Source organism: Aythya fuligula, chromosome 4, assembly GCF_009819795.1.
Source record: "Aythya fuligula isolate bAytFul2 chromosome 4, bAytFul2.pri, whole genome shotgun sequence".
In the NCBI taxonomy this organism is placed as follows: Eukaryota; Metazoa; Chordata; class Aves; order Anseriformes; family Anatidae; genus Aythya; species Aythya fuligula.
In genome coordinates this window covers 69,875,475-69,901,798 of record NC_045562.1, presented here as the reverse complement: position 1 = coordinate 69,901,798, position 26,324 = coordinate 69,875,475, and the positions used below count along the sequence as shown (strand labels likewise).

General features: G+C 37.2%; 1 protein-coding gene across 1 annotated transcript in view; it reads left to right on the top strand.

Moving 5' to 3' along the window:
* Positions 1-25,912, top strand: part of MAEA (macrophage erythroblast attacher) — a 49,765-nt gene extending 23,853 nt beyond the window's left edge. Inside the window, exons 4-9 of the mRNA XM_032186811.1 lie at positions 9,976-10,098; positions 13,004-13,080; positions 19,328-19,436; positions 23,282-23,415; positions 24,087-24,282; positions 24,703-25,912. Of these exons, the coding sequence (XP_032042702.1) occupies positions 9,976-10,098; positions 13,004-13,080; positions 19,328-19,436; positions 23,282-23,415; positions 24,087-24,282; positions 24,703-24,798 (735 nt within the window). The 3' untranslated portion in view covers positions 24,799-25,912. The remainder of the gene's footprint in view (positions 1-9,975; positions 10,099-13,003; positions 13,081-19,327; positions 19,437-23,281; positions 23,416-24,086; positions 24,283-24,702) is intronic.
* Positions 25,913-26,324: the final 412 nt, after the last annotated feature.

Sequence of the window (26,324 nt, the reverse complement as noted above, 5' to 3'; positions counted from 1 at the left end):
GTTCTGCTACATTAAATGCTATCATATTTCTGTGCCATTATTCAGTAGGCAAATCTAGTGTTAGAAACGTGGTGTCCCAGTAGGAAGTTGGTTGCTGTTTGTAGCGTAAGCTTTATGGTTAAGTTAGGTATGTAACCTTTTGCTTTGTGTTCTTAGGAGTGGTTGTCTTCTTAATTGGTTGCTTTTCCAGTAGGGTAGTGGAAAAAAATCATCTTTATGTTCACTGATTATGTAATAACAGTAGTGATTTTGCCAATACCATTGAAAACAAACCTAGATTGTGAAGCTACCAGTCTCTTATCATGTGCTATAAATCTTTCTGTCTTTGCTTAGTTTATTATACTAGAAAAAATGTCCTTGCCTTAACACACATATTATGGAAGTTTTATAGTCACATTTTATTTTTTGTCACTTTTTTTTTTTCTGTGAAAGTGTAAATTTAAACCAAGCATCTGTATTAGGTCAGGGAGCAAATGATTCAAAAATCTTCAAGCCGATGGATGGACAAGCTGCTGCACCCCAGAGTGTGTGTCTTGGGGGAGCAGTGACACTGCACAGTAGCATGTTTAAGAGAGCACTTAATTTGAAATAACTTCTTTAATGGCTTAAAACTGTTTAACATGACCTTGCTTTATAGTTTCTACAAGCCAATCAGTTTTGCACTTTGGTGGTCTTAAATCAGTAGTGAAGTAGGTGCGTGATCCTTCAAAGACACTTGACTGCCCATTTGCATTAATACCACAGTGTGCTTTTTGCTTTTGAGAATTATTGGAAAAAAAGCTGAGTATGTCACTGACTTCAAAAGTTTTACGACTGTTGTAAATGTTGGCCTGTATTAGAAAGGCTTCTTGATGTTTAAAGTAGTGTTAAACTAATTAACAACAGGAGATGCCAATTTTCTTCAAGTGGAGATTCAGATCTTCACTGTCTCTTTTTGTCAGTGTGTTCCTTCTCCAGCAGAACTTACACATTTTTGGTCACTGTTATCTCCCGTAGAATATCAAAGCAGAGCAGATATCGTGAAAGCCATTCTGAAAACACGTTATCTTTCAAACTGGTTTAGCAAATATTTTTTTAAATTAGATTTTGATAAGCATAAATGACAGCACTCACTGTATCAAAAAGCTGATTATCCTCTGTTTTTCCCTCTCTTCATTGTAGTCCAGTTTTTCCTCCTTTCTGTGCATAGGTACAGCTTTGCTTTTAATTATTTAGAAACAACTTTGAATGGATTGACCAATTCCGAATATTTGGAAAGATGCCTGCAGCAAACTCAGGTGTTCCATCATCTAATTTGATTAAGGCAAGTCATGAAAGCTTATTTTGATGTCCTTTGGAATAAGAGAAATTTGTATTTTCCAAGTCAAGTTGCATGGCTCTTGTACCTGATCTCTCCATGAAGTATCCCACATCACTGTTCCTTTCCCCCACCCCAAAGCTAAGGACTTTCTCCTCACTTTATTTTTAAAAAAGTTCCTCAAAACTGTGAAATTGTCTTCTGAAGCCTCAGCTGGAGATCTGCTAAATGATTTGCGTGTGTTACTCAGCTTCAGCATCAGGTTTTGCTCCAGCTTATGAAATCAACCTTTCCTTGAGTAACTTGATCTTCCTACTGCTGACTTAAAAAAACAAAAAGAAAGCAAACATGTACAATGCCATGCACTTCTTTTAATAAGTATAATATTCACTCAAAAGTGAATGCTCTCTAACAATAATTTTCTGGTCAAAGTGTGATAGGTGCTCAGGTTTGTTTAGGGCTTTGAAGCTTGCCTCCTGGTTGTTGACAAAGAGCAGATGGTGTTGAACTTAGAGCTTTCAGAGTTTTTAAAGTTTCATATTTAAGAAACCAATTGTCTGCACCTCTGGTCTGACAGTTGCATATTTGACCATGCATAGCTGGGGTTCTTGTTCACGGGCAGGATAAAGGTGTTCTGTGGGCAGTGAACTGCAGGCAGATGTGCACACCAGGAGCAGCGTGCAGGTAACCTGTCTGTTCTGCTGGAGGCTGATCTCTGCTCCCTTGGGCCTCCCTGCACTGCTAAAGCTGCCTTCCACTTTCTGAATGAGGAGAACAGAGTGTTGCCATAGACTGATAGTATGTATGCAGGTAAGAAGAAACACAGCTGTATCAAACAGCATTTTCTACCAGTCTTCACCCCAAAAGCCTGAAATGGCTGTTCCCATTTAATTTAGATGGTTAGGTAAAGTAAGAGTGAAATTCAAGTCAGAAATGGTCACAACAAATAAGCGACATAATACAGTTCAAAAACATTGGATCAGTAAACTTTCTACTGGAGTCGGATGGATGTCAGTAATAATGATGCAATTTATATCTATTTCCCGCTGCAGCAGTGTTTAGGAATACCAGAGTTTAAGTGGAGGAGGCCCTGTGATGTTAAAGTTAAAAGTTGATACGGCTGCACCCTTAGAAATCTGTAGGGTACGTAGTTCAGGAATGGCTTGTAGGCAAACTCATGAGTATGTATTAATTCATCAAAACAAGTTTATATGCATAACGCTTCCATTTTAAATAGGTAAATAAAACTCAGCATAATTCTTGCGCATAATATTTGCTTCACTGTCATGCAGAACACAGACAACCTGAATTTCTAAATGCAGAATGGCAAAAGCCATTAAACGGCTTTGTCTGAAGCCAGTTATTGTGTTCCTCTCCTACAACTCCACACTAGGGAGGTATGAGGCTACTACCTGGTAAAGAGTCACTGAACTGGCCAGGATGTTACCTTAAACTACTAGGCTATGAGCAACTCAAAAGCTCTTTTAAATGTTTTTAGTGTAGGCATGGCAACTTTCAGCAGATTGATATAATGAGTGTTTGGGTGTGTTCATCTGAATTTCAAAGTGCTGTAGTTCCTGCACAGCCTTACATCTGCTGTTTGTCTCAAGCATCTGTGGGAATTAGAATTATGTAAATGTGAAAGAGGCGAGATCGATCCAAAATAACAAACTTTCGCATTACAAATCGTTTGACACTTCAAAGCCAGCAATGTGAAGGATGCTGTGATGTTGTATCTGTTTTTTTTAGTGATCTTTTAGACAAAATGGGTTAGTTAATTGTAAATATATCTAGCAGCTAAGTACAAAATACGTAGTCTGAGAGGCTAGCACAATGTACTGTCATTCAAGATCTTGAATTGAAATTTTATCGAGTTCTCAAATGGAGATTGTCTGGGTACGTTAGACTTTTCTCATCGTACATTCTTCCTGCCAGACATTTCCTTAAAAATGTAGATGTTACTCTACATGTCACGCTTTCTCCTATTACTGTTCCAGTGACAGGAGTTCATTATTTGTCAGAAAATGCATAGCTGCTGGTACAGACTGATCCTGCTTGGATGAGAGCTGCAGGGCTCATGGTCTCCTGGCAGAGGATTAGCCTTCTTTCCTCTACCACAAGAGCCTACTACAGAAAACAGTCAAAGTAAAGCTGTGACCGGAGGCTTTTTCCTGCCCACTGATGCACCTTGAAAGCTCTGGAGGCTTTGTTGCAGTACCCTGGTGTAGACACTTGTTACTGCCTGCTGCTGGGTAAAGTGCAGCTGTTTGCTGAGCTGCAGAAGTTGCTGAGACAGGAGTACAGGATGCAAAAAGTAGGCAGATAAAACACTTCTTATTTGGCCCTGCAGCAGTCAATACCAGAATGTGTACATTTCGGTGACTATGTTGTAGTAAAGCTGTTGGAAAAATTGGAGGGAGATGATTGGAAAATGTGAGGTGCAGGTCTGGGACTGGCTTGTTGAGAGGATTTCTGGGTACAGGAGCAGAAGTCATAATCCACGGGGCTTCTTAATCTAGTGAAAAAATGCTTGGGGAAAAAAAAAAAAACAGTATGTGGAATCAGAAAGTCAAAAAAAAAAAAAAATCAAACTTGAAATAAGACATGAGGTTGGAACAGGGTCTAATTCTTAGAACCACTTGCCAGAAGAAGTAGCAGCATCTCTTCGTGCCAAAGACCGATAATCAGTCGGGGTAAGTTACTGGGGCCTGTCAAAAACAACCAGGTAAGATTCAGAGCTCTGTGCTACACAGAGGTCACAGAAGATGCTTTCCTGTGAAGGCTTGGCTATGTACAGCAAGGAGTACCGTGTTTACTTTGCAGACAAACTTTTCTGGCTTGTCTGAGTCTGTGGTTTGGCCGTCGCCTTGCTTCTTTCAAACAACTAGTTCTGCAGCTGGCTTTCGAGTGGGACATTCCATCAATTACTGTGTTTATTTTTTCTGTAGTGATGTTAATGTGTAGCATTATAACACTTAATAGTAGCTTAATGAACTTCAGACAGCATTATTTTATGAGCAGAGAGTAAGGAGGCCTCTTAATGTTAATTTGCCTCGTTTTTAAATGAACTTCATTAACTGTGATGTTGCTGTTTTGTTCCCACCTATAGCATGGTTTATTATTTTTCTCCCTTCTATCTCAGTGTCATTTTTACATAGTCTGAATGTACTTTGAAGGTTCAGTTCTTGTAACCAGCAGGGTTTTACTGCGGATGAGAGAACAGGGACAAAGGAATGGAGACCATAATCAATTCACGTTACTGCCATCACAGCCTATTGTGCTGTCCCACTTTATCTCTGAAACTCGCTTTTTCTTTCCACACACGTTTCCAAGTAGGCAGCATCACTGTGGCCTGTTCTAGTCCCCCTCCTTCTGATGGCTGACATGGTTTTCACTGATTCCCTGTTGCAGAAATACACTAACCTCCTCCTTCCCCAAGTATTTTTTTAGCCTGCCTTTGTAGCTGTTTGCATCTGCCTTCTTCCCAAATTGTGCAACAGTAATTATGGCATCTAGGTAACCCCTGGACTTGTTCTGTACTCATCACAGAGGAAAATCTAACAAATTAGTGTGCAAATCTGGAAGACTAATGCAACCATTTTGTTTGTAACTGTTCATGATTTGACTTCTATCTGTTTCATAGCTAACTGCATCCGAAATTCTAAGGGAGGTTAGGTTGCAAGCTGGGGCTTTGTAGTTCGGTGTGTGAGCAGTCACGGAAAGATTAACGCAGCTTTTTGAAAGTTGTTGTTTTAGAGTGATCCAAGTGTTTAATGTATTTCATATACAAATAGTTTAAATGAATGTTTACTGTACTACTGCATGCTTAAGTGCATCAGCAAAAAATTAATATGAGAATGGTGCTCTTATGCATGTAGTATCTGTAGTCAATCTTATTAACGCTTGGCATCAAGCCCCTGATAGCTTGAGGCATCCTGGCCTGTTTTCAACTTTGCATTGATGCTAGCAAGCAATTAAAAAAGCAATTTGCATGTTCAAAACATGTATAAACATTATCATATGATATTATGATTCACCTGTCTTATACAAATAGCCTATTTAAGAACTGTTGTTGGCTTTTTTACGCTAAGTGAAACTTCCTTTCTACAAAATGCTACCTTTTTCTACCTGAATCAAGTCTTTTTTTTCAAGCTTGTCATAAGCCTAACTCTTTAGGTGAATTATCTTATTTTGAGAGAGAGTTTGTAGGGCAATATGAGAACATAAAGTATTGTTTATTAAATTAGTACTTTCTATTTGGTTTTGAGCCTTGTGAAATGACCATTGTTCATATGTTTTTCCCTTCTCTTTTTTATCCAAAACCTATAAATGTTCATGTGAATTATACGGGACTTTATCACACATTTTTCCTGACAGCTTTCTGGACTTGTGGCTGGAGATAGCATAAAATAAATGACTTCAACTCATGCATGGAGTGGAGGCCAGTGGAGATAAATAACCGTTGACCTGAGTGCTCCAAATCTTAAAATGTGTTAAATAAACTAAAATCCTCATATAAACATTACAGAGCCTTTGAGCAAAAGCTGTATTGCTACCAGAGAAATGTTGTTCTTTTTTAAATCTGGTTTTGGCGTAAGAACAGCTTCAAAGTTGATGTTTTGAGATACTTGGTGCTGAAATGTATGAGTCGTTTTCCTGGCAAACTTGAAGCCGTGAATCTAGATCTGAAACTATTGAAGAGTTTGGTTTTTATACTTGGGAATGAGTTTATCAAAACAGTCTTACGTATTGGACAGAAAACCATTGCTGCCTTCTCAAAAAAAAATTGTAGGAAGTTCAGAATTTTACTTGCTATGAAACAAACGTTGCTATCTTTTAGTTATGACTGTGGAACTAATGTATCACTTGTAATTTAATCATAAAGCTTTAATGTGCTCAGTGTGTGGTTACAATGTAAAGATGCTTCACTTTTATGAGGATAAAAAAAAATACTCATTCTAAAAAATAGATGAGGATTTCTGCATCTGTGCTGATCTTTAAATAGAAAGTCAGAGCTTTCTAAAGATGTCCCAGGGGAGCTCCTGCATTGCCATGTTTGAGGAGGTCACTTTTGTGTCAATAAAACAAACCTCTTGGATGGAGTGATTGCTGTTGAACTCTGACTACTGAGATGCAGTTAGTTCATACTAAGGTGAATAAAGTTTGCTTAAGGTCTTCTGGAGTCGAGGAATTTTGCTCAAATACTAGAGCATGTTAGCTGTTGCACAAGTCCTGCAGAAGAGGAGCAGGTTTGATAGGCTTTCATTATTCTTAGCACGACTGCTTTTTTGTATGTACTTAATTCCTCTAAGTATGTGTAACTACTGTTTTATTTCCAATTTACTACTTAATTCTAATTCAGTATAGATTAACGTTACAAATCTTATTTAGGTTTAAATAAAAAGTAGTCCACGCTTGAATATGTGGTTACTAGTTTCTCACTTGGTTCACAACTTTGTTACAGACGTATAACCAGCTGGTTTTAATTTCAAATTTACGTGAAGTGAAAATAGCCAGCGGTTAAAAACAAATTATCCGACTACCTTTTGTATTCACCCTTTCACTTCACAGCTATTATTCTTCTTATAATGTTCGCTGTATTTTTGTGAACCACTTTCTAGTACAGCCATGTGAATTCATGAAAGCGAGCCCACTTTCATGTGCCACTTAATTTTGAAGCCTGAAACTGGTGTTGAAATTGGTGATTATTTTCCATCCCAAGGCAGTTACTCAATGACTTCTTGAACTCGTGGAGCCTGGCTTCCTGCAGGTTTGTCCTCCAGCTGATGTAAGCTCAATTCTAAACACCCCCTCTGTGGAAAAAAGCTTCAGTAGATGCTTCCAGTGGCGGCCGTTTGATATCCAGTAACTACTGAGTGTTTGCTGCAGGCTGTCCCTTCTGTAAGGGTAGGTGCTGGAGCCTCCTGAAAATAGGGCGCTGCTCAGCAGAGAAACCAGGAGTGAGAAGCTCAGAGCTGAACCCCGACCGTCTCCTGCTTGCGGTGATCGGAGCCCAAGATGTACTCAAAGAAGGGGACGTGCACGTACATGCTTGGGATGTTCTTACAAAGGAAAAGAAAATAGAAATGCAGCGTAGTGCTGTAGCTTTTATGTTGGCCAGGGGTATAGGTAGTAATAATCAGAGTAAAGGACTCCTCGTTCTTCATAATGTTTTATACCTTAATTATTGGAGTTCTGTGTGGAATCATAGGGCTGGTAGCCTCCCTCCCTGTAGGCACTTGCAACTTAAAAAGCAGTGATGTTTTAAAATCTATATGTATGTAAATGGAGCAGAGCATAGGAGGATGGGTGGATGTATTCATCTGTACACGATGTGGGACACAAGGAGTTCTCCAAAGAGTGTGGTACTGACCGGTGTGGAAGAGCTGTGCTGTTTCTGATGAAGTCAAATGCTCTTGATACCATTTCTTCCATTTCCTTAGTCCAAGCTAATGAAATACACTGGAGAAGCATGAAGAGTAGGCACAACCACAACAGGGAATTGTGATCAGATTAAAAATACAAAAAAGAAAGCAAAACCCCAAAACATGGGTCACAAGAGCATGTGCAGGTTTTTTGAAGGTTTATTGCGCGATTGTATCTTATTATTCCCTTCTATCAATCTGCATGATTAAGGCTTAACTACTTGTTATCAACTGCATGAGCTGTTTCTTTCCCTGCAGATGGACTTCTTAATGCCTTTTTGAGATTGTTCCCTAACTTTCTATTTAGTCAGCAGAGAAGAAAAATCTGTTTATTGGTGCAATTTAAATGTGATTGTAGTTCTGAAAGGAAATCTTTTAATTAAAAATGTTCTCCTCTGTTTTCTGGATACATACTGTCTATTTAATGGAGATGACTGCCAAGCTTTGACTTCTTCTGGCAAACACAAGTCTAATTAGCATTTCTGTACCAAATAGAACCTTTTTATTTTGAATTTGCAACAGGAATGTAGGAATTCTTCTTGCTTGCAAGGGATTTTTTTCTGCCTCAGCAGCAACTACGGTCTTTTCTGCTCCTAGCTGAGGATTGCCATACTAACACCTCATTGATAAATGCGTTCAGTTGGGATTCTCTCACTAGCTCATTGACCTAAAATGCTGCCCATATGCTTATTTTAAAAATAAATAAAACTGTTTTTTGATGAAGCTTAAGCTAGGGAAAGCTAACAGATCAGTTAGTTATTAACAAACGGGTGATTTATTGTCTGCATATCATATCCAGGTCTTTTTTTTTTTTTTTTTTTAAAGAAGTAGATGAAAATGTTTTTGTTTTAATTTGGTGTAAAACCCAGTGCTGCTCATTAAGGAGATGCATACAGCACAAATAAGTGTGGGGAGATGTATGAAGATGTTATTTTTAACTTGCATCGTCTTTCCATTCCGAGCTGTACGGAAAAATATGTAGACAAGATAATAAATGTGGTGGCATCAGATACCAAATTACTTATACAGATGAGTTACATAGGCAAGAGGTTTTTAGGTGGTCATATTATCAGGCACAGGGGAACAATGCACTTTTTTAACCTGAGAATATAACTGGGAGTGCTTCAAACTAACAAAAAAAATATATATTTTTTTATGGAGTCAACTACCATTCTTCGAGTTGATTTGAGATTTTTGATTTAAAATAAAGTTAAGGGGGTAGGAGGGCTCAGTATTTGTCTAATTCTAATTTAATTCTGTAAACTTGCAAATAGTTGGGGTCTGACATCAGTGTGACTAACCTGTGTCTGATAGCACTGGAGCTGTGTGATACCCTTTCATCTTCTGATGACATAGCACTGTGGTCGTATATTTTGTAAAATGTAGTTGCGTGTAAACTACCCTTAATATTTTGAGGTTTAAAGGCATATGAGAGAAAGCTTTAGGAAAAGTCTATACTTAACCACTTATGTCATGATTCAGAAGTACACGGAGCATGTCTACACTTTTGTAAATGAGCATTCTGACAAACCTAGTGCAGTCTGGTGTGATTTCCTAATAATAGGGGTTATTTAAAAGGAAAATATTGGCTAATGAAAACCAAAATGTGAATGTGATATGTCTGATGCTACTTCTGTTTTTTTTTTTTATCTTTGACATGGGAAAGTCTTAGACTAAGTATTTTCAGCTGTCTTAGCAGCTGGAAGTGCCACCTATTTGAGTGGTTTAGTTCACTGCAGTTCCTACAACATTTGTCATTTAGAATTTCAGTGGTATAATTTTCTTCACTTTGCTGTGAAGTCTACATGAAAATGAACTTATTCAAAATTGAAGTGTGTGCTAATCAAATATTTTAGTACTGGATTACTGTTTGTGTATTGAATTATGGTATCCCACAGTGTATTTTCTGCAGCAAAGTCTGAACTGTCACAGCATGATGTGTTTGTGCAGCTTGGAAATAACTTCTGGCGGTGCCAATTCAAAATGGGCCCCGTTCACATCATTTGGAAACATCCATCTAAGTCTTTTCTTAAAAAAAAAAAAAAAAAAAAAAAAAAAAAAAAAAAAAGGAGGGGGGGGAGTCTTTGATAACACGGGAGATCTGTACTTTTTTAGGGAAGTGTTGTCCTAAAAAAGAGGTCTCTAGAACTATGTCTTTTGTATCTCTGTCTTTTGGTTCTGTTGCATGGACTGCTGTGTAAAGTGTCAGCACAATTTAACAAGCCCTACTTTCCTTTTGCTTTGCTTTTGAAGGACTTAGTAAATATTGAGATGTTTTTGACTGCTAAAGAAGTGGAAGAGTCATTGGAAAGACAAGAGACTATGACTTGCTTGGCTTGGTGTCACGATAACAAATCCAGGCTCAGGAAAATGAAGGTATGAAAATGTAGTGTTGTTAATGTTTTGCTTAAGTAGTGGTTTTCTAAACTACTTGGATATTTGATGCGGTCAATTTGGTTTAAATTATAGGTCTTGAATGAGGCCTTGTATAAAAGTAAGGACAGTAAGTACAAAATCCATCTTTTAAGGTGTAGGTTACTGGCGCTGAACTAGCTCACTTGAATGCCAAACCTGAATGCAAATGTGCTTAGTGTCTTGATGCATGTGAGCCTGTGTGTGTATAGCTCTTCTTGCATCCTGCTGAGAATATAGTTCCTAGTTTTTATATGAAGGTATTTTAAGAGTGAGATGAATTGGTAAACATATGTCCTGAAGCTTATCACTGAAAGAAATTTAATACAGATTTGTCTTAGTATTTTTGAAATGTATATGTTAAAAATAAAAAAAACAACATGTGCACAACACCTTGAGTAAAGAAATAACCTTCTGTGAGAAACTGTTGAAGTTTCTTGCAAAAATAGAAGTCTAATCAAGGAATAAGTACACTAAGTTGTCTGCCGTTGAATACTGTGACCTGAACATGCTGTATTCATGCAGTAGGTTTAAATTTCCTTATCCCTTAAATTCTACGTTTTACAATATCCTGTAATCATTTATAGGGCTTGCAGAAATCTGTTTTTTAACTATATTAACCAAAACCCCTGCCTCCTTCAGAGATTTCTTTTTTTAAAACTAAGCGCCTTCTTTAACCAAAAATGTTTAAGTGCAGTTAAAGGTAAGCAAAGAGTGACGTTCTGTGTCACTCAGGGGTGCCAAGATGAGAATGAACCGAAGATGGGACGCAAAAGTAAAATAGCCAGTGATTACTCTAAAGAAAATGATGATCTGGTTATGGATACCATTAAAGGAAAACCAGAATTGGTATGTAAACACTATTGCATAATTATACTGCTGGGGAAAAAATAAAATAAATTATAATTTAAAAATAAAATAAATATAAAATATAATATAATATAAAAATAAAATAATTTATAATTATCTTAATATGATAAGCAATATAAGAAATAAAAAATCTCAATGTGCTATTTTTTCATCGCCAATCTTCAGCAAACAAGGAAGGAAAAATCTTCCCCATCCCTCTTCTTAGAAAAAAAATAATATATATTTCTGCAAGCCCTACTCTTAGATATTTAAAAATCTAAGGCTGTGAGAGATCAGAGTTGGAAGAAAAGAAGTCCCTATGCTTCTTTCTGAAACACAGACATTTCTTGTTTCTGGTTGCTTAGCTACTTATCAGTGTTAATGTTCTAAAACCCAAGCCACCATCTAAACATGAGCAAAATCAAAAAATGAAATGATGTTGCCCTGGGAAAGCACATAGTCCTGTAGTCTTTACAGATGTGAGCCATAAGCTGCTGTGGAATTGTTTGAAGGTATGAAAAGCTGAAATATGTGCATCATCTGGACTGTTCAGGATGTTGTTTTTTCAGTTACACTTGTCTACAGAACTGATAGAGCCATTGACTTGTGGCTTACGTGAAGATTTATTAAAAAAAAAACAAACAAAAAAAGACTGAGGATTGTTTTTTGGGCTTTGGGTTTTTTGCTGCTAAAATACTTTAATGAAATACTAAGCCCTATTATTAGGTATTAAAATCATGTAAAAGTTTGATTTAATTTTATCAATAGAAACAACCTTAGCTAAAACTCTAAATGAGGCTTTTGTGTGGATCTCAACAAAAGGGAATTTTAACGTAATTCTGTTTGAAAATTCCAGATAAAGGAGAGAAGAAATTTTTATTCTTTGGTAAATGTAGGTACAACTACAGAAAAATGTGTAGATGGAAAATAATTCTTCTGTTGCTTAAACAATTATATTTTATCGAGTAACAAAATGCATCACTTACATTCTAATGGCTACGTTTCTAATCTTAAAATAAATGGCTGAAATATGTGCATTAGTCACCCCGGGCTGTTAGCTGATACAAATTTGGAGTTGCTCAAATTCCTCGTGAAGTCACTGAGGAATTTTGATATTATTGTGCTGATGGACAATAAACAGAAGGCAACTATTCAGTACAAGCATGGGGGAAGAGAAAATACATTTGGCAAACGGGGCAGGGTAACTCAAGGAATAAAGTTATTTTTTAAGGTTCAAAGGACTTTGGGGTTTTGGTTGTAAGGTAATAAAATAGTTGACTGTGTCCCTATAAAGAAGCATAGTGACTTGTTCTTTTAAGGGGGGCGGGTGGGGAGAATCTGTTTAATTCCATATATTCAAAGTTTTTTATAGATTTTGTGAACTGGTGATGGAATTTGGTTTAAAGGGACACTGTCAACTTCATTAGGCTTCAGTTTTTACCCTTTTCCCAAAACAGGTAAATGGCACTTGGTTTTCTTGTTTGAGATTTGTCTTCAGCATGGCTTTTAGATGTTTAGCAGCAACAGCAGGATAAAAGTTTGAAGAAAGGGAGGGGGAGAGATGACTGCAGTAAGCTAAACTCTGTGCTGCTTTTTGGTAACAGAAGGGGTTCAAAGACTCTGCAGTCTTCTGGGCAGACCTCTCTTGTTTAAATTATCACGTAGCCCCAGACTTCTGCTCAATCTGCTACTTTAAACTGTAAGATAGTACTAAGAAACCAGCTGCCTGTTATTTTCACTTGCATCCCAGATAATGATGGTTTCAATCATTAGGAAGAAGTTTATCCCTACTAAGTACTGAAATTTTGAAGGAGACAGGAGGAGTTTTGTTTGCTTTTGGGGAATTCTGTGCTGATGTCTTGTTCACAAATCAGCGTTTCAACTTTTTTCATGAATACCTAAAAGCAAGGAAACAAGGTTGCATGTTATTAACGCTTTTTGTTGTGCACACATAGTATTTAACCTACTGTGCAGTGCAGTTGTGGCACCATCTAAGACCCTGTCTTGTCTTTAATCTCAGAGTTGTCTGGAGTTCAGCCTAAGGATTCAGGAGTTCATTGAACTCATTCGACAGAACAAGAGACTGGATGCTGTGAGGTATGAAATTAGGATGCTTACCAAACAAATTTCTTAATAAGATGGTATAAGATGCTATAATGCTTCATTAGTAACATGTGATTATTACTGCAATACCCAGAAGCCCCACTGCTGCAAAGGATCTTGCTAGCACTGTTGTGATCAGGTTTTGCATTTAAGTTGGGGTGGAAATATTTGAAGGTGCATCTGGAACAACACCGTACCTTTTTAACAACTTACTGTTGTCATTTAAACTCTGCATCTTTTTTACTCCTCAAGTAAGGGCTAGGAAGCTATCTGTTTATAAAGCAACTGTGTTTTCTGGTGACGTGTAATGAACATATTTACCTTAAACTCATCTTCAAGAGGTACAGCTAGCATCTTATAGGAATTCATTGCAATTTTATCATAAAAATACTAAAATTTTATCATAAAATTTTATCATAAAAATACTAAAAGGTTAATGAAATGCCTGTCTCATATTTAACGTTTCATACAACTCTGTATTGTTATGTGAGGATAACAAGCTATGTTACCCTCTCCTATTCCCTTCCCTTAGTCCCGAATAAAGGAACAAACTCACTATCCTTTTTCTTTTGAACTTGTTCAGTGTTAGGACTTTGAGAACAAGACAGCACTGCCCAAGGTGGTGTGAATGAGTCAGAGAACTAGTTAGACCAAATCACAAGCTGACTTCAACCATTAAGGTGATCTTTGGCAATTTCAGTACATAAGGCAATTTATGCTTTTTATTGCTAAACCCTAACAATAAGGACCACTAACACCCCAGGATAATGCAGGAAACCAGTTCTGCTGAAATGAGTGGAAGTTTGGTAGTGGGACTATAAAATGTATTGATAATTCTTAAAAGATCTTGCCAGCACCATAAAGTATGTTGCAGGTGGCAGAGCTGCTGGAGCTTAGACACGGAGAAAGGGGAAAGGAAGTCACAGCAGGTTCTGGTTTGTAAGACCTTTTAAGCCTAGGGTGAGATGACGAGTTTTAGATTTAAGCCTAGGGTGAGATGAGTTTTAATGGCCAGACTTGATGCTTCTTTAATGCATCATGATGATAACGCTGTACCTGAACATTTTCATGAAGTTTGATGTTAAGGCAGTTGCAAGTCTTCCTGCCTTTAAAGCTGTACTAGAAACGGAAACCAGCAGGAGGTTTGTATTTTGTGGAAAAGCTCCTTTTTGGTCAGAGGAGTGCAGAGCTATAGGAAACACAAAGTATCATAACATAACCAAAGACTGAAAGTGTTCTAGCTCAGTTGTCTGCTTTAGATGGAGAAATTCTTCTGCAGAGTGAACGTGATGACTTCTTTTCAATAAAATGGGCGAGACTCAAGTCTTAGTTTAAAAATGAAAAAAGGAAAACGCTGTAAAACATTGTTGAGAGGTCAGTCTAATGCTAACACCTCCACCAAAATGACTTGCCTTTTATTTTTAGGGGTTATTACGAACTGTTACTTCTAATTTTGTTCATACCTCGTGTTTGCTTTGAGCTACCTCACATCATTACTACTTTGCCCTACTTGCAACTAAACAATCGTTGTTTTGGTCACACCCAAATGTGCAATCTGATAAAACTGCAGCTAATTTTAGCATGCTAATAATTTGGAGGGGAGGACCTACATGCTGTCACTTGGAGGTGTGCACGTACCCTTTGATAGAGCTCTCAATCCTAAGGAATTAAGTCAGGTACAGATGAAAAGGGTGAGAGATTCAACTGCTTGGTCTGTTTTCTGAAGCCCATTGTGCTCTTTATCCAATGAATACTGTGCCTCTGTGCCTTTAGCTTTACTCTCTTTTTGCCTCTCTGCCAAATGTGCAGTCATGCATCTTAACAATAAATAGTCCATGCTCTAAAAACTATTTTCTTTGAGCTGCAACTTCCTTATGTAGCTTGGAAACCAGAGCTGAAATAAGGAGATGGGCTGAGAATTAGGACAAAGAATTAAGGTCATTCCGTATTATATTTTTTTACTGAAAATTTGTTTCCTTCTGTTTCTTTTTCCTTATAGAAGTAGTAAAAATTTGCAAGTTGTCACCCTCAGCATTTTAGGACCCAGTGCTCTTGGCATGGGATAATTTGTACTAACATAGGCTTTTATTGTTTTATGGCTCCTCCTTTTTACCTTTGGGGCTTTATTTCCAAATGTCTATTAAAACGTATCTAGGTCCTCTGAAATTTAAAACTTACAAGTCCTATTTACATTGCAAATAAGGTTCCATATGCTGTGTCGGTAGGGGTAAAGCACATGTATTCCATATACCTGTTGGAGTTCAGGGTCACCATGTATTTTATACTTGGCAGTTAGAATTCACCAGCGGTAATAATGCTGCTTTAACTTTTTAGCAGCTCCTTTTAAATTTATGAGAAGTTGAAGGCCTTCTCAGTTGACTCTCTAATGGGATAAGTTTTGATAATTTTGTGCTTTGAGTTCAACTTCTCAATGCTGTCCTTCTCAAGAATGTGGCTGAAAAATGTTAGCTTTTGCCATTACATTCTACTTTGCCTCAAAATAAATGTCTAATGAGTAAGGCACTATGTATTTTAGAAAGGGGTAGCATAAATCTTGCTGCTTATAGCAAACTGTTGCAACTGGTGTTTTTATTAGCTTGCTTCTGTTAAGTGCCTGCAGCGGGATTCTTTCAGTATTGTGTCCGAGGTGCAATAAATAGGTCAGGCATCCATTAGAAAGCAGAGAAAGAGGCTGTTTACCAAGTAGTTTCCTGTATGAGTGGAACTCGGGAGAGCTGACATTTTGTTGAAACGCAGCTGGTGTTTAAATAAGTTTGAAAGCTTTGCTTACTGCCTGCTGAGAACCTCTAAAGTGGCATCCTGCTTTTAGGATAAAATGGATGTGAGCCTTAAAAATGTATGTTTTATATAATAAGTGTTTGAATTTCTGTAGCTTTTTAGAATATATCTACAAACTGACCTTGCTCTAAGGTAGCTTAGCAGAGTGGTCTTGAGAGAGTTTGTTTTGAGAATGTACAAAAACTGTTACTTTAATACAAAGAGTAAATCACTTCTGCTTAAGTACGTCACAAAGTTTTTCTTAGCCTCCTATGATCAGCCTTTAACTCCTGCAGTCTGTCCAGGTTTTTGGAAAGCTTGTACCTATTTGGTAGCAGCTGATGGCTGATGATGCCAATTGCACGCTTTCAGGGCTCTCACTAACCTCAGATGGGAAAATCTGAGAGCATTCGGCTACTTTGCTTTCATGGGAGGCTAGAGATGCACGTTTTTAGCCAAGGCTTAACAAAACATCCTGCACGCTTTTTCTTAGGACATAAAAGAGAAAAGTAGTAAAAGGGGGAAAAAAAAAAAAAAAAACTGGTGATATACAGAGAAGGAGAAAATGGCCACAGTCCATTAAATTTCAGTGTACTTACCTCCTGCAAGAGTGTATGTACACAGCTTGTTCCTTCATCTCCATCTCCTTGAAGGAAGAGGGGATGGGGTTTGAACAGTAGCATAAAAATAATTACCAATTAAAAATACTTTTGAGTGCCTGGATTATAGATTTTGCTAGGAGTCACAATGGTCTCTGAAATAAGGGCATTCAGACATGGGTCAAAAAGACTGAGCAGGAAGAACAAGTCCTTTCTTGATAACCTCCTATGTTTGCGTTCAGTTATTGGTTCTTCCTGATAAATATGTTAGTTCAAGTATTGGGCATCTAGAGATGCATACTCCATAGCTTAAAAGCTTTTTAAAAATCACCGTACCCTTACTAGACAGACTGTAAGTCTTAGCCTTCGTAAATAACCTTTCAGTTTTGGATTTGTCAAGTACACAGTTAGCTGCTCCTCCAGCCCAAGGAGGTGTCACAATTTCAAACAGAAGCTGACTTTGTCTCTGTAGAGTTTACAGAATCGCTCAGGGATTTGAGGAAAGGGAAAAACTTCCTGCCTATTACTTTGATCTGTCACAAGAATTCGGTTAGTGGTTTCAACGATGGTCCACTGATAATCGTTTAAAAAAAAAAAAAAAAAAAAGTAGCCCACTGCTGCAGCTATACTGACTAATATGTGCTAGTGGTGCTAAAATCATTGTAAATAAGTACTCTGAGGTTCATACACACCTCCAAGAGCATGACATTTTCATAAAGACAGGGAAAAAAGTGTTGTGAATTAACAAACTTGCTTCTCTTTCTAAAGGATATCTTCACTTTTACTTCTGTTTGCTGGCAGTCAGAGGATAAAGTCAGTCCAGACATCAGCATCTCACGCCTTGTGGGAAGACTTCCTTGTTTTCTTAAGGGGCAGAGACAGCAGGGAAAGTCAGGAGGTGAAAACTAACAGAAGGTCACTTTAGAAAACGTAATTCGTTCTGGCTGAACCCCAGAAGGCCTCCACACCGCAGTTTGTTCACTATTTTTCAAACGATTGCAGTGCTGGATTGCTGAGCACTTCTCACTTGAAAGGCTAGCACCCATGTAGTGGGGTTTTTATTTACACAGCAAAATATCTATTCTCTCTCTTCTTGAACACGTGTGTTGTGTGGCCGGTCTTTGCATGTTGCAGCTCAGAGCCCTCCTGGAAGGGGGATGTGAGAGCAAATTGTCGAGGCCTGACAGGGAGAAGGACCACAATGATAAGGAGGGTGGTGCAAAGCCAAAGTACCACTTCTGTTTTAAGCAACACAAGTGTGCAGTGATCATTTTAAAATGATTTTTCTTTCCCTTGTGAGTGTGCACACAGAAATTTAGTTCAGCTGGTAGGTCTGAATTTTTGCTTTCCCTAAGCTCTCTTTTAAAGGGCTCTTGCTTTCATCTGCAGGGCTGCACAAACGCTTTAGGTCTCTTCCAGCATGTTCACCCTGCCTCGGCTCTACTCTCAAGCCACGAATTTTGTACTTCTGCTCTCACACCAGTAATCACCTGGGGAGCAATATTTACATTCCTGAATTGCTCACCCAAAATAGGAAGCTGAGTGGAAACAGTCTGTCCTGCATAACTTCCCCTGCTTCCTGCCTTGGGTGGGAGAGGAAGTAGGAGCTCTGAAACACTGCTGAAGAGCCTGTTCTGGTATTGGTGACCCAGTCACAGCGAGTGGAAGACAGCTTTATAAGTTCTATCTAGATCTTTCTTTTTCTGAACTCAGCCCATGAATTGGACAATTAAGGAACACCATATGCTTCTAAAACAATTTGTCCTTTTCTAAAAGATCTTAAGAGATTTTTTAATAAGTTTAAAAGGAACAAACACTCACCAGAGTGCTTCAGAGATGACTTTGTGGCTTCCCTGTAATACAAACTCGGGAGAAATACAGCACAGAGAAGACTTTGCTGCACTTAAGCAATGCCAGAAATCCAATACAGAGCTGATTCTGTACTCAGGCTACTCTGCAATGTCTGCTCAGCTCTGAAAACAGGCTTTTGGCAGAAAAGCTGAACTAATCATCCAGTTTAAAGACTGGAGGGTTCTCCCACAGACTTAAACTCCAGCTTGAGAGTTGATGATGTTGAGAAGACGGCATAGGGAAGTTTCATACAGCATTTTGAAGTATTCAGATAGCCTTACCTGATAATTCTCTAGTTTCTTGGTATTTTGTGGAATACCTTAATTTCTTCTTGCTCTAAAGATATTGATAGTAATTCTGTTACTACCTTCAAATACCAAGTTTTCAGTCTTGTGCGTCTCTTAAGAACAAGTTCACACTGATTATAGGTTACGCTTGTATTTCCCTGGCAAAAAGTAAGAAGCTGCTACTAAAAATCTTTTTTTTTTGTTGCAATACCCTACAATTTCTAGTGGTCTGTACAGAAAGTGATGCTGCCTTCTAGTCTGTACCAAAAAATCACTTACTCAAAAGCAAGCATTCTCCCAAATGTCAAGATAAACAAGATAAAATCAGAAGTGAAGAATTTTTAATGGTTTGTAATACCTGGTTATCAGACCACATTCCTTTTTGCAAGTGTTTGCAAAAGGAGTGTGATGCATTGAGCTTGCATAAATGGAGACATTTCTTCTAATGGTCACGGACACGTCATTCTGGGTGTCGGTGAGGTTAGACTTCATGCTACAGTAGGAAGTTCTGGTTTCTAAAAAACTACAGCATAAAATTGCTAATGTTTAAAGTCATTCTTGCATTCCCATTTGTAGGATGTTTTTAAAGCCCTTAAGTGCACCACCTTTTTGATTTTGTGTATTGGGAGTAGAATCTCGAGTTTTTCTCTGAACTCTAACGTAACTATATTAATTTACTTGATTTAGAAGCAAATGTATCTAAAAAGTCTAAATTCTGTATTTCAGACATGCAAGGAAGCATTTCAGTCAGGCTGAGGGAAGCCAGCTGGATGAGGTTCGACAAGTGATGGGAATGTTGGCCTTTCCTTCAGACACTCATATCTCCCCCTATAAGGTAATATTATGCTTGAAATTCACTGATACAGCAGAATAAGAAAACATACTTGTAATTCTTTCCTCACAGGAGAACGCAGTGATAATCTGTAGATAAAATAGTTTTTTTTAGTTCTTCTTTCTAAAATCTATCTTTATAGTCCTTAATTTTAATACCAATCCTTGCCTTTATATTAATACAGGTAGTAATAACTCAATCTTGGCACTAAAGATTTGGGACTGGAAGCATGACATGCAAATATATAGCAAGAGACAGAAGATGGGGAAGTAAAAGGAAAAAAAAAGAAAAAAGATATCAGGCTGTAGCCTTAATACACTAGCAGTAGTTCTTTATTGTACTCAAATTAATGTTCTTGTGGTTGGGATGAAGAAGGATCATTTGGATGATCTGAAAAGAGTATTTCTAATGCTTAAGGGGGTTCATTTATTTGAGCTATACAAATTAATATAGGTATTAGTGGTAATAACTACATCTAAATTTGAATTAAATGAAATTCATAGGCAGTTACTGTTCTTACAGATCGCAAGTTTATTCTGTGCTCATATGCTAATTCTCTTCAATTTCTTCTAATATCATACTGGAGGCAGAAAGTAGACAAGAGTAGAGCTGGCAAAGCAAGACAAGAATCCTGTGAAATGCCATGCCAATATCTGGCAATGTCAATATAAGCATGTTTTTTAAACAATTGATGCTGAAATCAATCGTTTAAAAACAAACAGAATTAATGTCAATTGCTTTGCTGATCCTGGAATCCCAGAAGGACCCTGGTATTTTGTATTCTACATATAATACAAGAACATAGATGGTGTAAAAGACAAGATGTAAGACTGCTTTTATTGCTTTGCTAGTTAAAGAAATAAGTAAGAAATAACCAGCACTTGAAGCAAAATAGAGGATTTTAGATGGAATGTTTCAGTGAGAGAGAGCAAGGAAAAAAGCTAGGATTGTTTCACATACAGCCATCCTTTTGCAACAAATTCCCTATTCTTTATGAATCTGATGTAAAAAATGTAGTTTATGTAAGTTATGGTTTTGGTCCTCAAATAATTACCTGGATAAAACAGAATCGGTCTAAGCTTGTTTGGAGATACTTTTAGCATGTTGACTGCAAGTTGTGTGCGTAAATGGCTCCTTAAAATAGCTTTAAGTAGAATTACCTTTAAATCAATGAAAAGACATCTCTAACGAATTGATTTTTGTTAACTCAGGGGAAGAAGGTTCTTTACAACCAATTAAATGAACTTTCTCCAGCTTGTTGTCCTGTCTTTTAGTACTTGAGGAGAACTTGTAGAAAGATAGACATTTTAGTGTTGTGGAAAAACAAGCTCGTTTCTTTTGATATTTTGTGACCACACTTGTGTAGCTCTGGCTAGAATTATTCCATCTGGGCATTCAGTAACTGCTTTTGTGTTCAGTCACCTAGACTCTCAGTCAGAGGATTTTCTTGATCATTTGTGGTACTTTTGCTCTTAATTAGGGATCTAATTTAGACTCTTCTCAGAAATTGCCTTAAGGTCAGAACAAAAGCTAGAACTCTGGGAACATTCCGGTCTTAGATGGGGCATTTGATAGAGCAAACAGTTACGCAGTCTGGTGGCAGAAATAATGCTTTTTGCTTTACTAAATGCTTACACATTTCTTGCCTTAACTCTTGCCTACATCTGTATGAGTTCTCAGCCTCAATTTTCCTTGTAGATTTGTAGCATTTAGAGTCAGGCAAATACTTCTTTTCGGATTCTACAGGATTCTTTCCTTCCCCATGTATTTACATCTGAATGTTTTTCTGCTGCTTCCTCGTGTCATGTCACCTCTTTCTTTGTGCTGTTTTTTTCCACTGTAGACCCGCAGTTGGCCCAGCTGTTTCTACTGTGAGACATTTTTCTTTTATCTCTCATCTAGTATTCCTGGTGGTTTTGCATCTTCGGTGTAGTTCCGCTCTCCAAATGCTTGTCAGAAAATCAAACCAGGACTGGTTTGAGCTGCATCTGTTCTCTACCTTTTTTAAAACTGGGAACATCTTTAGATAAAAATAAAGCACCAAAAATGTCAACTTTGCAGATCCTGTCTCCAGTCCAATAGTCATTTTTGCCTTTGTTCATGGAGACACAATTTCATTCTGTATTAACACGAGTTATATGTAAACCAATTTTCCACGCTATTCAGGTAGCTCTGTTGTTAGTTACAGAAGGCAAGGTGAAATTTCTGCACTTAGGTCATTCCAAATCCACTCTAGCACTTTTATAAAAGTTGGCCTTTTGCAGTTCTGCAACATATTTCCTAAGTTTCTTTCAAATGTAGTTCTTTTAACATGTAACTTAAAAATAGTGATGAAAGACTTGCTCATAAAATGCTTTTAAATATCTATATGTCTCAGGCCAGTCTGATCTTTCTGGGGTGGGGGAATTCAAGAGTACAGGTTACAAGAGAAGGTGGTGCTGGAGTCCATCCTTCTTCATTCCCTCTTCTTGCAAGAGCAGCAATCTGAGGAGAGGTAGAGAGGGCTGAGGTGGCACAGAGTGAAGCATAAAGACTGATGTCTGCATCACAGTAATGTCACTGCCTAGTTACTTTTGGTATAACATGTTTTGAATTTGCTGCTGCTGCTATCTCTGTTGTCTGTCATTAAGTCTTTAAATAACTTTCTTTAAAAACATGCTTAATAAACTAAAAATACTGTTTCTTCTAGCTGCCTCCAAGTGTAGAATGTGCAGTTGATAATATTCAGCTTCTTTCTAAATTTCTGAGAGTGGTCAGCACTGCCATTTCTCATAACAAATAACACAGGTTATGGATACAAAGGAGGAAAGGACAAGGTCTTTACCTGTATATGTGAAATATCACAAGTATATCTTCAGTCTTCACTTCCTACGTTTCACAGCTTTATTTTTAGGGTTCAAAATATTCTTCTGTGGGCTTGTGGGCTTAGGTTTTTTTTTTTTTAAATGGAAGCTACATTAACTACTGTTCCCTGTTTTTTAGGGTAATTCTCAGCATTACAGTACATATTAATTCTGTCCTTAAATGCATAGCATCCTCTAAGCTGGAGTTGTGCCAGCTCTTCGATTTAAAGCCCTTCTTCCCCTCAGAAATGATATGAAATTCTGTAAATATATATATATATATATTTACATTTTACATTTACATTTATATATCTCTCTATATATTATATATAGAGAGAGAGATTACATCACAAAGAGGTTTCAGTAGAATTAGCCCGAGTTGAGGTAAAAAATAAAAAAGCTTCTAATTATTCAGCAGATGTTTGCCCAGTGTGATGTTGGTTCAGAGGCTGTAGAGCAAACACCCACATGCTAATGTTGCTTCATAAGTAGACTGGCATTCTAGAAAGGAGAAAAAAAAAAAGCTTTACCGGGATTTACATACCTTAATTAGAGCATTGGGTAGATGGGGAAGTGGGGGAGGGTGGACATAACACTTAAATCTGCAGTTAAGATCACTTCTGATAGAGCAAAGAGCATAGGTACAGAACGCTTGTCACAGAATCACTTAATTTGAACACAGTTGTGTTTGCTGTAAAAGCTAACACATTTTCTTTGAGCTAAGATCTGATGGCATTAGAAGCTCGTGTGCACGAGTATAATGAAAAGTTATTTTGGATGTGGAATATTGGTCCTCTATTTTATTAAATAATTGATTTACATTTCTAAAAGTTAGTGTTAAAAGGGCCTTCCTTAACAAGTACCCTCATGCTGTGCATTAACGTGTATACTTCTAGTTTGTAATGGATTCAGTCCAGTGAGTGCTGTATGATTTACCCCTCCCAGACTCCTTTCCAGGACAACTAAATTAAAAACAACTTATAGCTGTGGTGTTTTTTTTAACAGGATCTCCTGGACCCTGCTCGATGGAGAATGCTGATCCAGCAGTTTAGATATGATAACTACAGACTACATCAGCTGGGAAACAATTCTGTTTTTACTATAACACTCCAGGCAGGCCTTTCAGCTATAAAAACACCGTATCCTTTAATGCACGTACTGCCAGCAAGCACAAGAGTGTTTTTTCTTCTACGAATGCTTTTCAGAGAACTCAAAGAGGAAATCCGGCATTTAAATATTTTTATTCATGAGTTTAAGTGAAGTATGAATTGGCCTCTATTAAATTAAGGGCAGATTGCAATAAATAGCATTACAGTTAAAGAAAGGGGGCAGTAGGGATGGAGTGAAAAATACAAGGTGCACTCTATGCTGTTTTCATACTAGGCCGTCTTTCCATCTGTCCTAAGATAATACACTTGCAAAAGTTGGTGAGCTGGTGAGCAGGACTATGATGTTTTTTTAAATACTTACAAATTTATCCTGTTTGGTTTTGATATGAATATTCAAATATATCCTGCATCCTTGGAAACTTAGGTTTCCTACACACTGTGGTGTATTAGAGAAGTACTGATGCTATGGACATGCTTTAGAGTGGAAACTTCACCTGTGGAATGTGGCTGGTACTTTTTGCTTACTCTTAACTCTTTTTTGAAACCAAGCACTTGATTTTTACATGTATATATTGAACTTGAATAGTTAAGTACATTCTATAACCTATGCTATATTGCACAATTTACTGCTTTTCTAATATATTTTGTGAAACTAATTCATGTTGCATTCTTTGGTTGTACCTTAACTTGCTGTTAAATAGACAGTGTTATAAAGAGGACGGGAGTTCAAAAAACCCAGACTGCCCTGTGTGTAGCAAATCCCTGAACAAGCTGGCTCAGCCTCTGCCTATGGCACATTGTGCCAACTCCCGACTAGTCTGCAAGATTTCGGGGGATGTAATGAATGAAAATAATCCTCCTATGATGTTACCAAATGGATATGTCTATGGATACAATGTAAGTGTTGAAATCAATGACTTTCTGAAGTCTAAAATAGCAGTGGTCACAGGAACTTCCTAATAAAAATAAGCTTTTAAATTTTGTTAGCCAGACAGAAGCATCATCTCTATTAGCAGAACATATGTAGCTTTTAACAGTAATTTTTAAGGGACTATATGTGATAAAATGGGTTTTTAAAGAAACTAATGTGTGATTGAATGCAGGAGTTGGTAGCATGAAATCAAATGGCAATGGAAATTTTCTCCTCTGGAGGGTGTTAATACAGAGTAAGTAAGTTTTGTGGACAAAGATGTTTTGACCTCAGGGTATAACTTTTTTAAAATGATGTTATTTAGTAAATTGTTAAATAATGTTTTGAGTTACTAATGTTTTGGTTTTCTGTTGTGAATGTTATCTTTTGATTTCACTCTTTTCTAGTCTCTGCTTTCTATTCGTCAAGATGACAAAGTAATTTGCCCAAGAACCAAAGAAGTCTTCAACTTCTCACAAGCTGAGAAAGTCTACATCATGTAGGTCCGTAAAACACACGCTGAAGTGCCGCTGGAATTTTGACACAGTGTATATTGGCATACCCTGTAAAGGGGGGGGCCTTAATGTGTGGCAAAGAAGCAAAACCTGCCACCTTGGCGGTCAGACCTGTCGGTGGCATTATTGTTTCTTGCGACCAAAGATCAATGAGCAACAATAAACACTCGTTTAAAAAAAAAAAAAAAAGAGAGAGAGGAATTATGACTTAAGTTTGTACTTGAATAAAAACAAAAACAAATTTTGATTGTTAAGGTTTTGTAACATAAGGTGAAAAATTGGACTCTTCTCAAAAGTACTTTCATCTTCTAAAGGATAACTTTCTTTAAAGATGGACACTTGCACTGGGGGAAAAGTTGCAACAGATTTGAAACTAAATCCATTTTTCTTCCCTCTTCTTCACAATTGTCCAAGACCCTTTTGTTATGAAAGATTTCAGTACCACAAATATGTTCTCCTTTAAGCTCCTCTTTGCCTTCTTTATGATCCTCTCGTGAAGTAATCATGAACATGAATAATCATGAACATGAATCATGTAACTTATTTCCATGGGAAGATATTGATGTCATTGACACAAGACTGGCTTCTCTGGAGGATCAACTAGGGACTGGTTTGAAGGAGTATGAAGTCTTTTTCCAAACCCAAATATTCTAAGGAGGTTGCATAAGTATCAAGAGGAACCGAGAACATTTCAGGCAAAATCCAATGCTTGTTTAAATGTTCTTTTTCCAGTCTACCATAGTGTTAAAGTCCTTCTAAAGTTATTAGTTATGTGCATAGGGTTCAATATGAAATCATTAGTGCTACTGCCTTATTTCTTGCTTTGAGAATGTACTCACATGAAAATGAGCTGGTATTCTTAAGTGTTGGGCGAAGTTTTCTGAAGATGCCTTGCAGGATGATTACATAATTTTAGGGTCTAAATAGTATTCATTACTGAAACTAATAGTTCAATTTTACTGACTACAGAACACATCCTTATGACTTTTGAAAAGAATTAAACCATTGTAGTTTAAACAAAACCATATTGTAGAGGTTTGTATTTAGCGCTTATTTTTGCATGTTGATGTTGATTAGCTAATAAAAGATTGTAAATGTAAAACATGTTAATAAAAATTGTTTTCCATTCCTTGATTATATAAAATAAGAAAGTTGCTTTGTATTTCAACATAAAATCTTTATAAGGGTCTCAAAAGGAGTACAACTGCCATGTGTCTTTTGCTGTTCTGCAAGATAAATTATAAATAAGAGCACCTCAGTCAAATATTTATTTTTGGTTTAAATTTCTCATGAACCATACACCATAGTCTACATTCCTGTCAATTCTGTCACTTCCTACAAGATTCCTTAATGTCCTGGAGATCTTCTGTTAAAATGATTTTGTAGGGGATGCTAGATCTGAGGGTTTGATACATCACTGAGAGCTTTAAAGAAAGCTACAAGGAATACTGGACAGACCACAGTTTTACTTATAGATTACAAATACATAAACAGTTTGTACGTATCTGCTACTC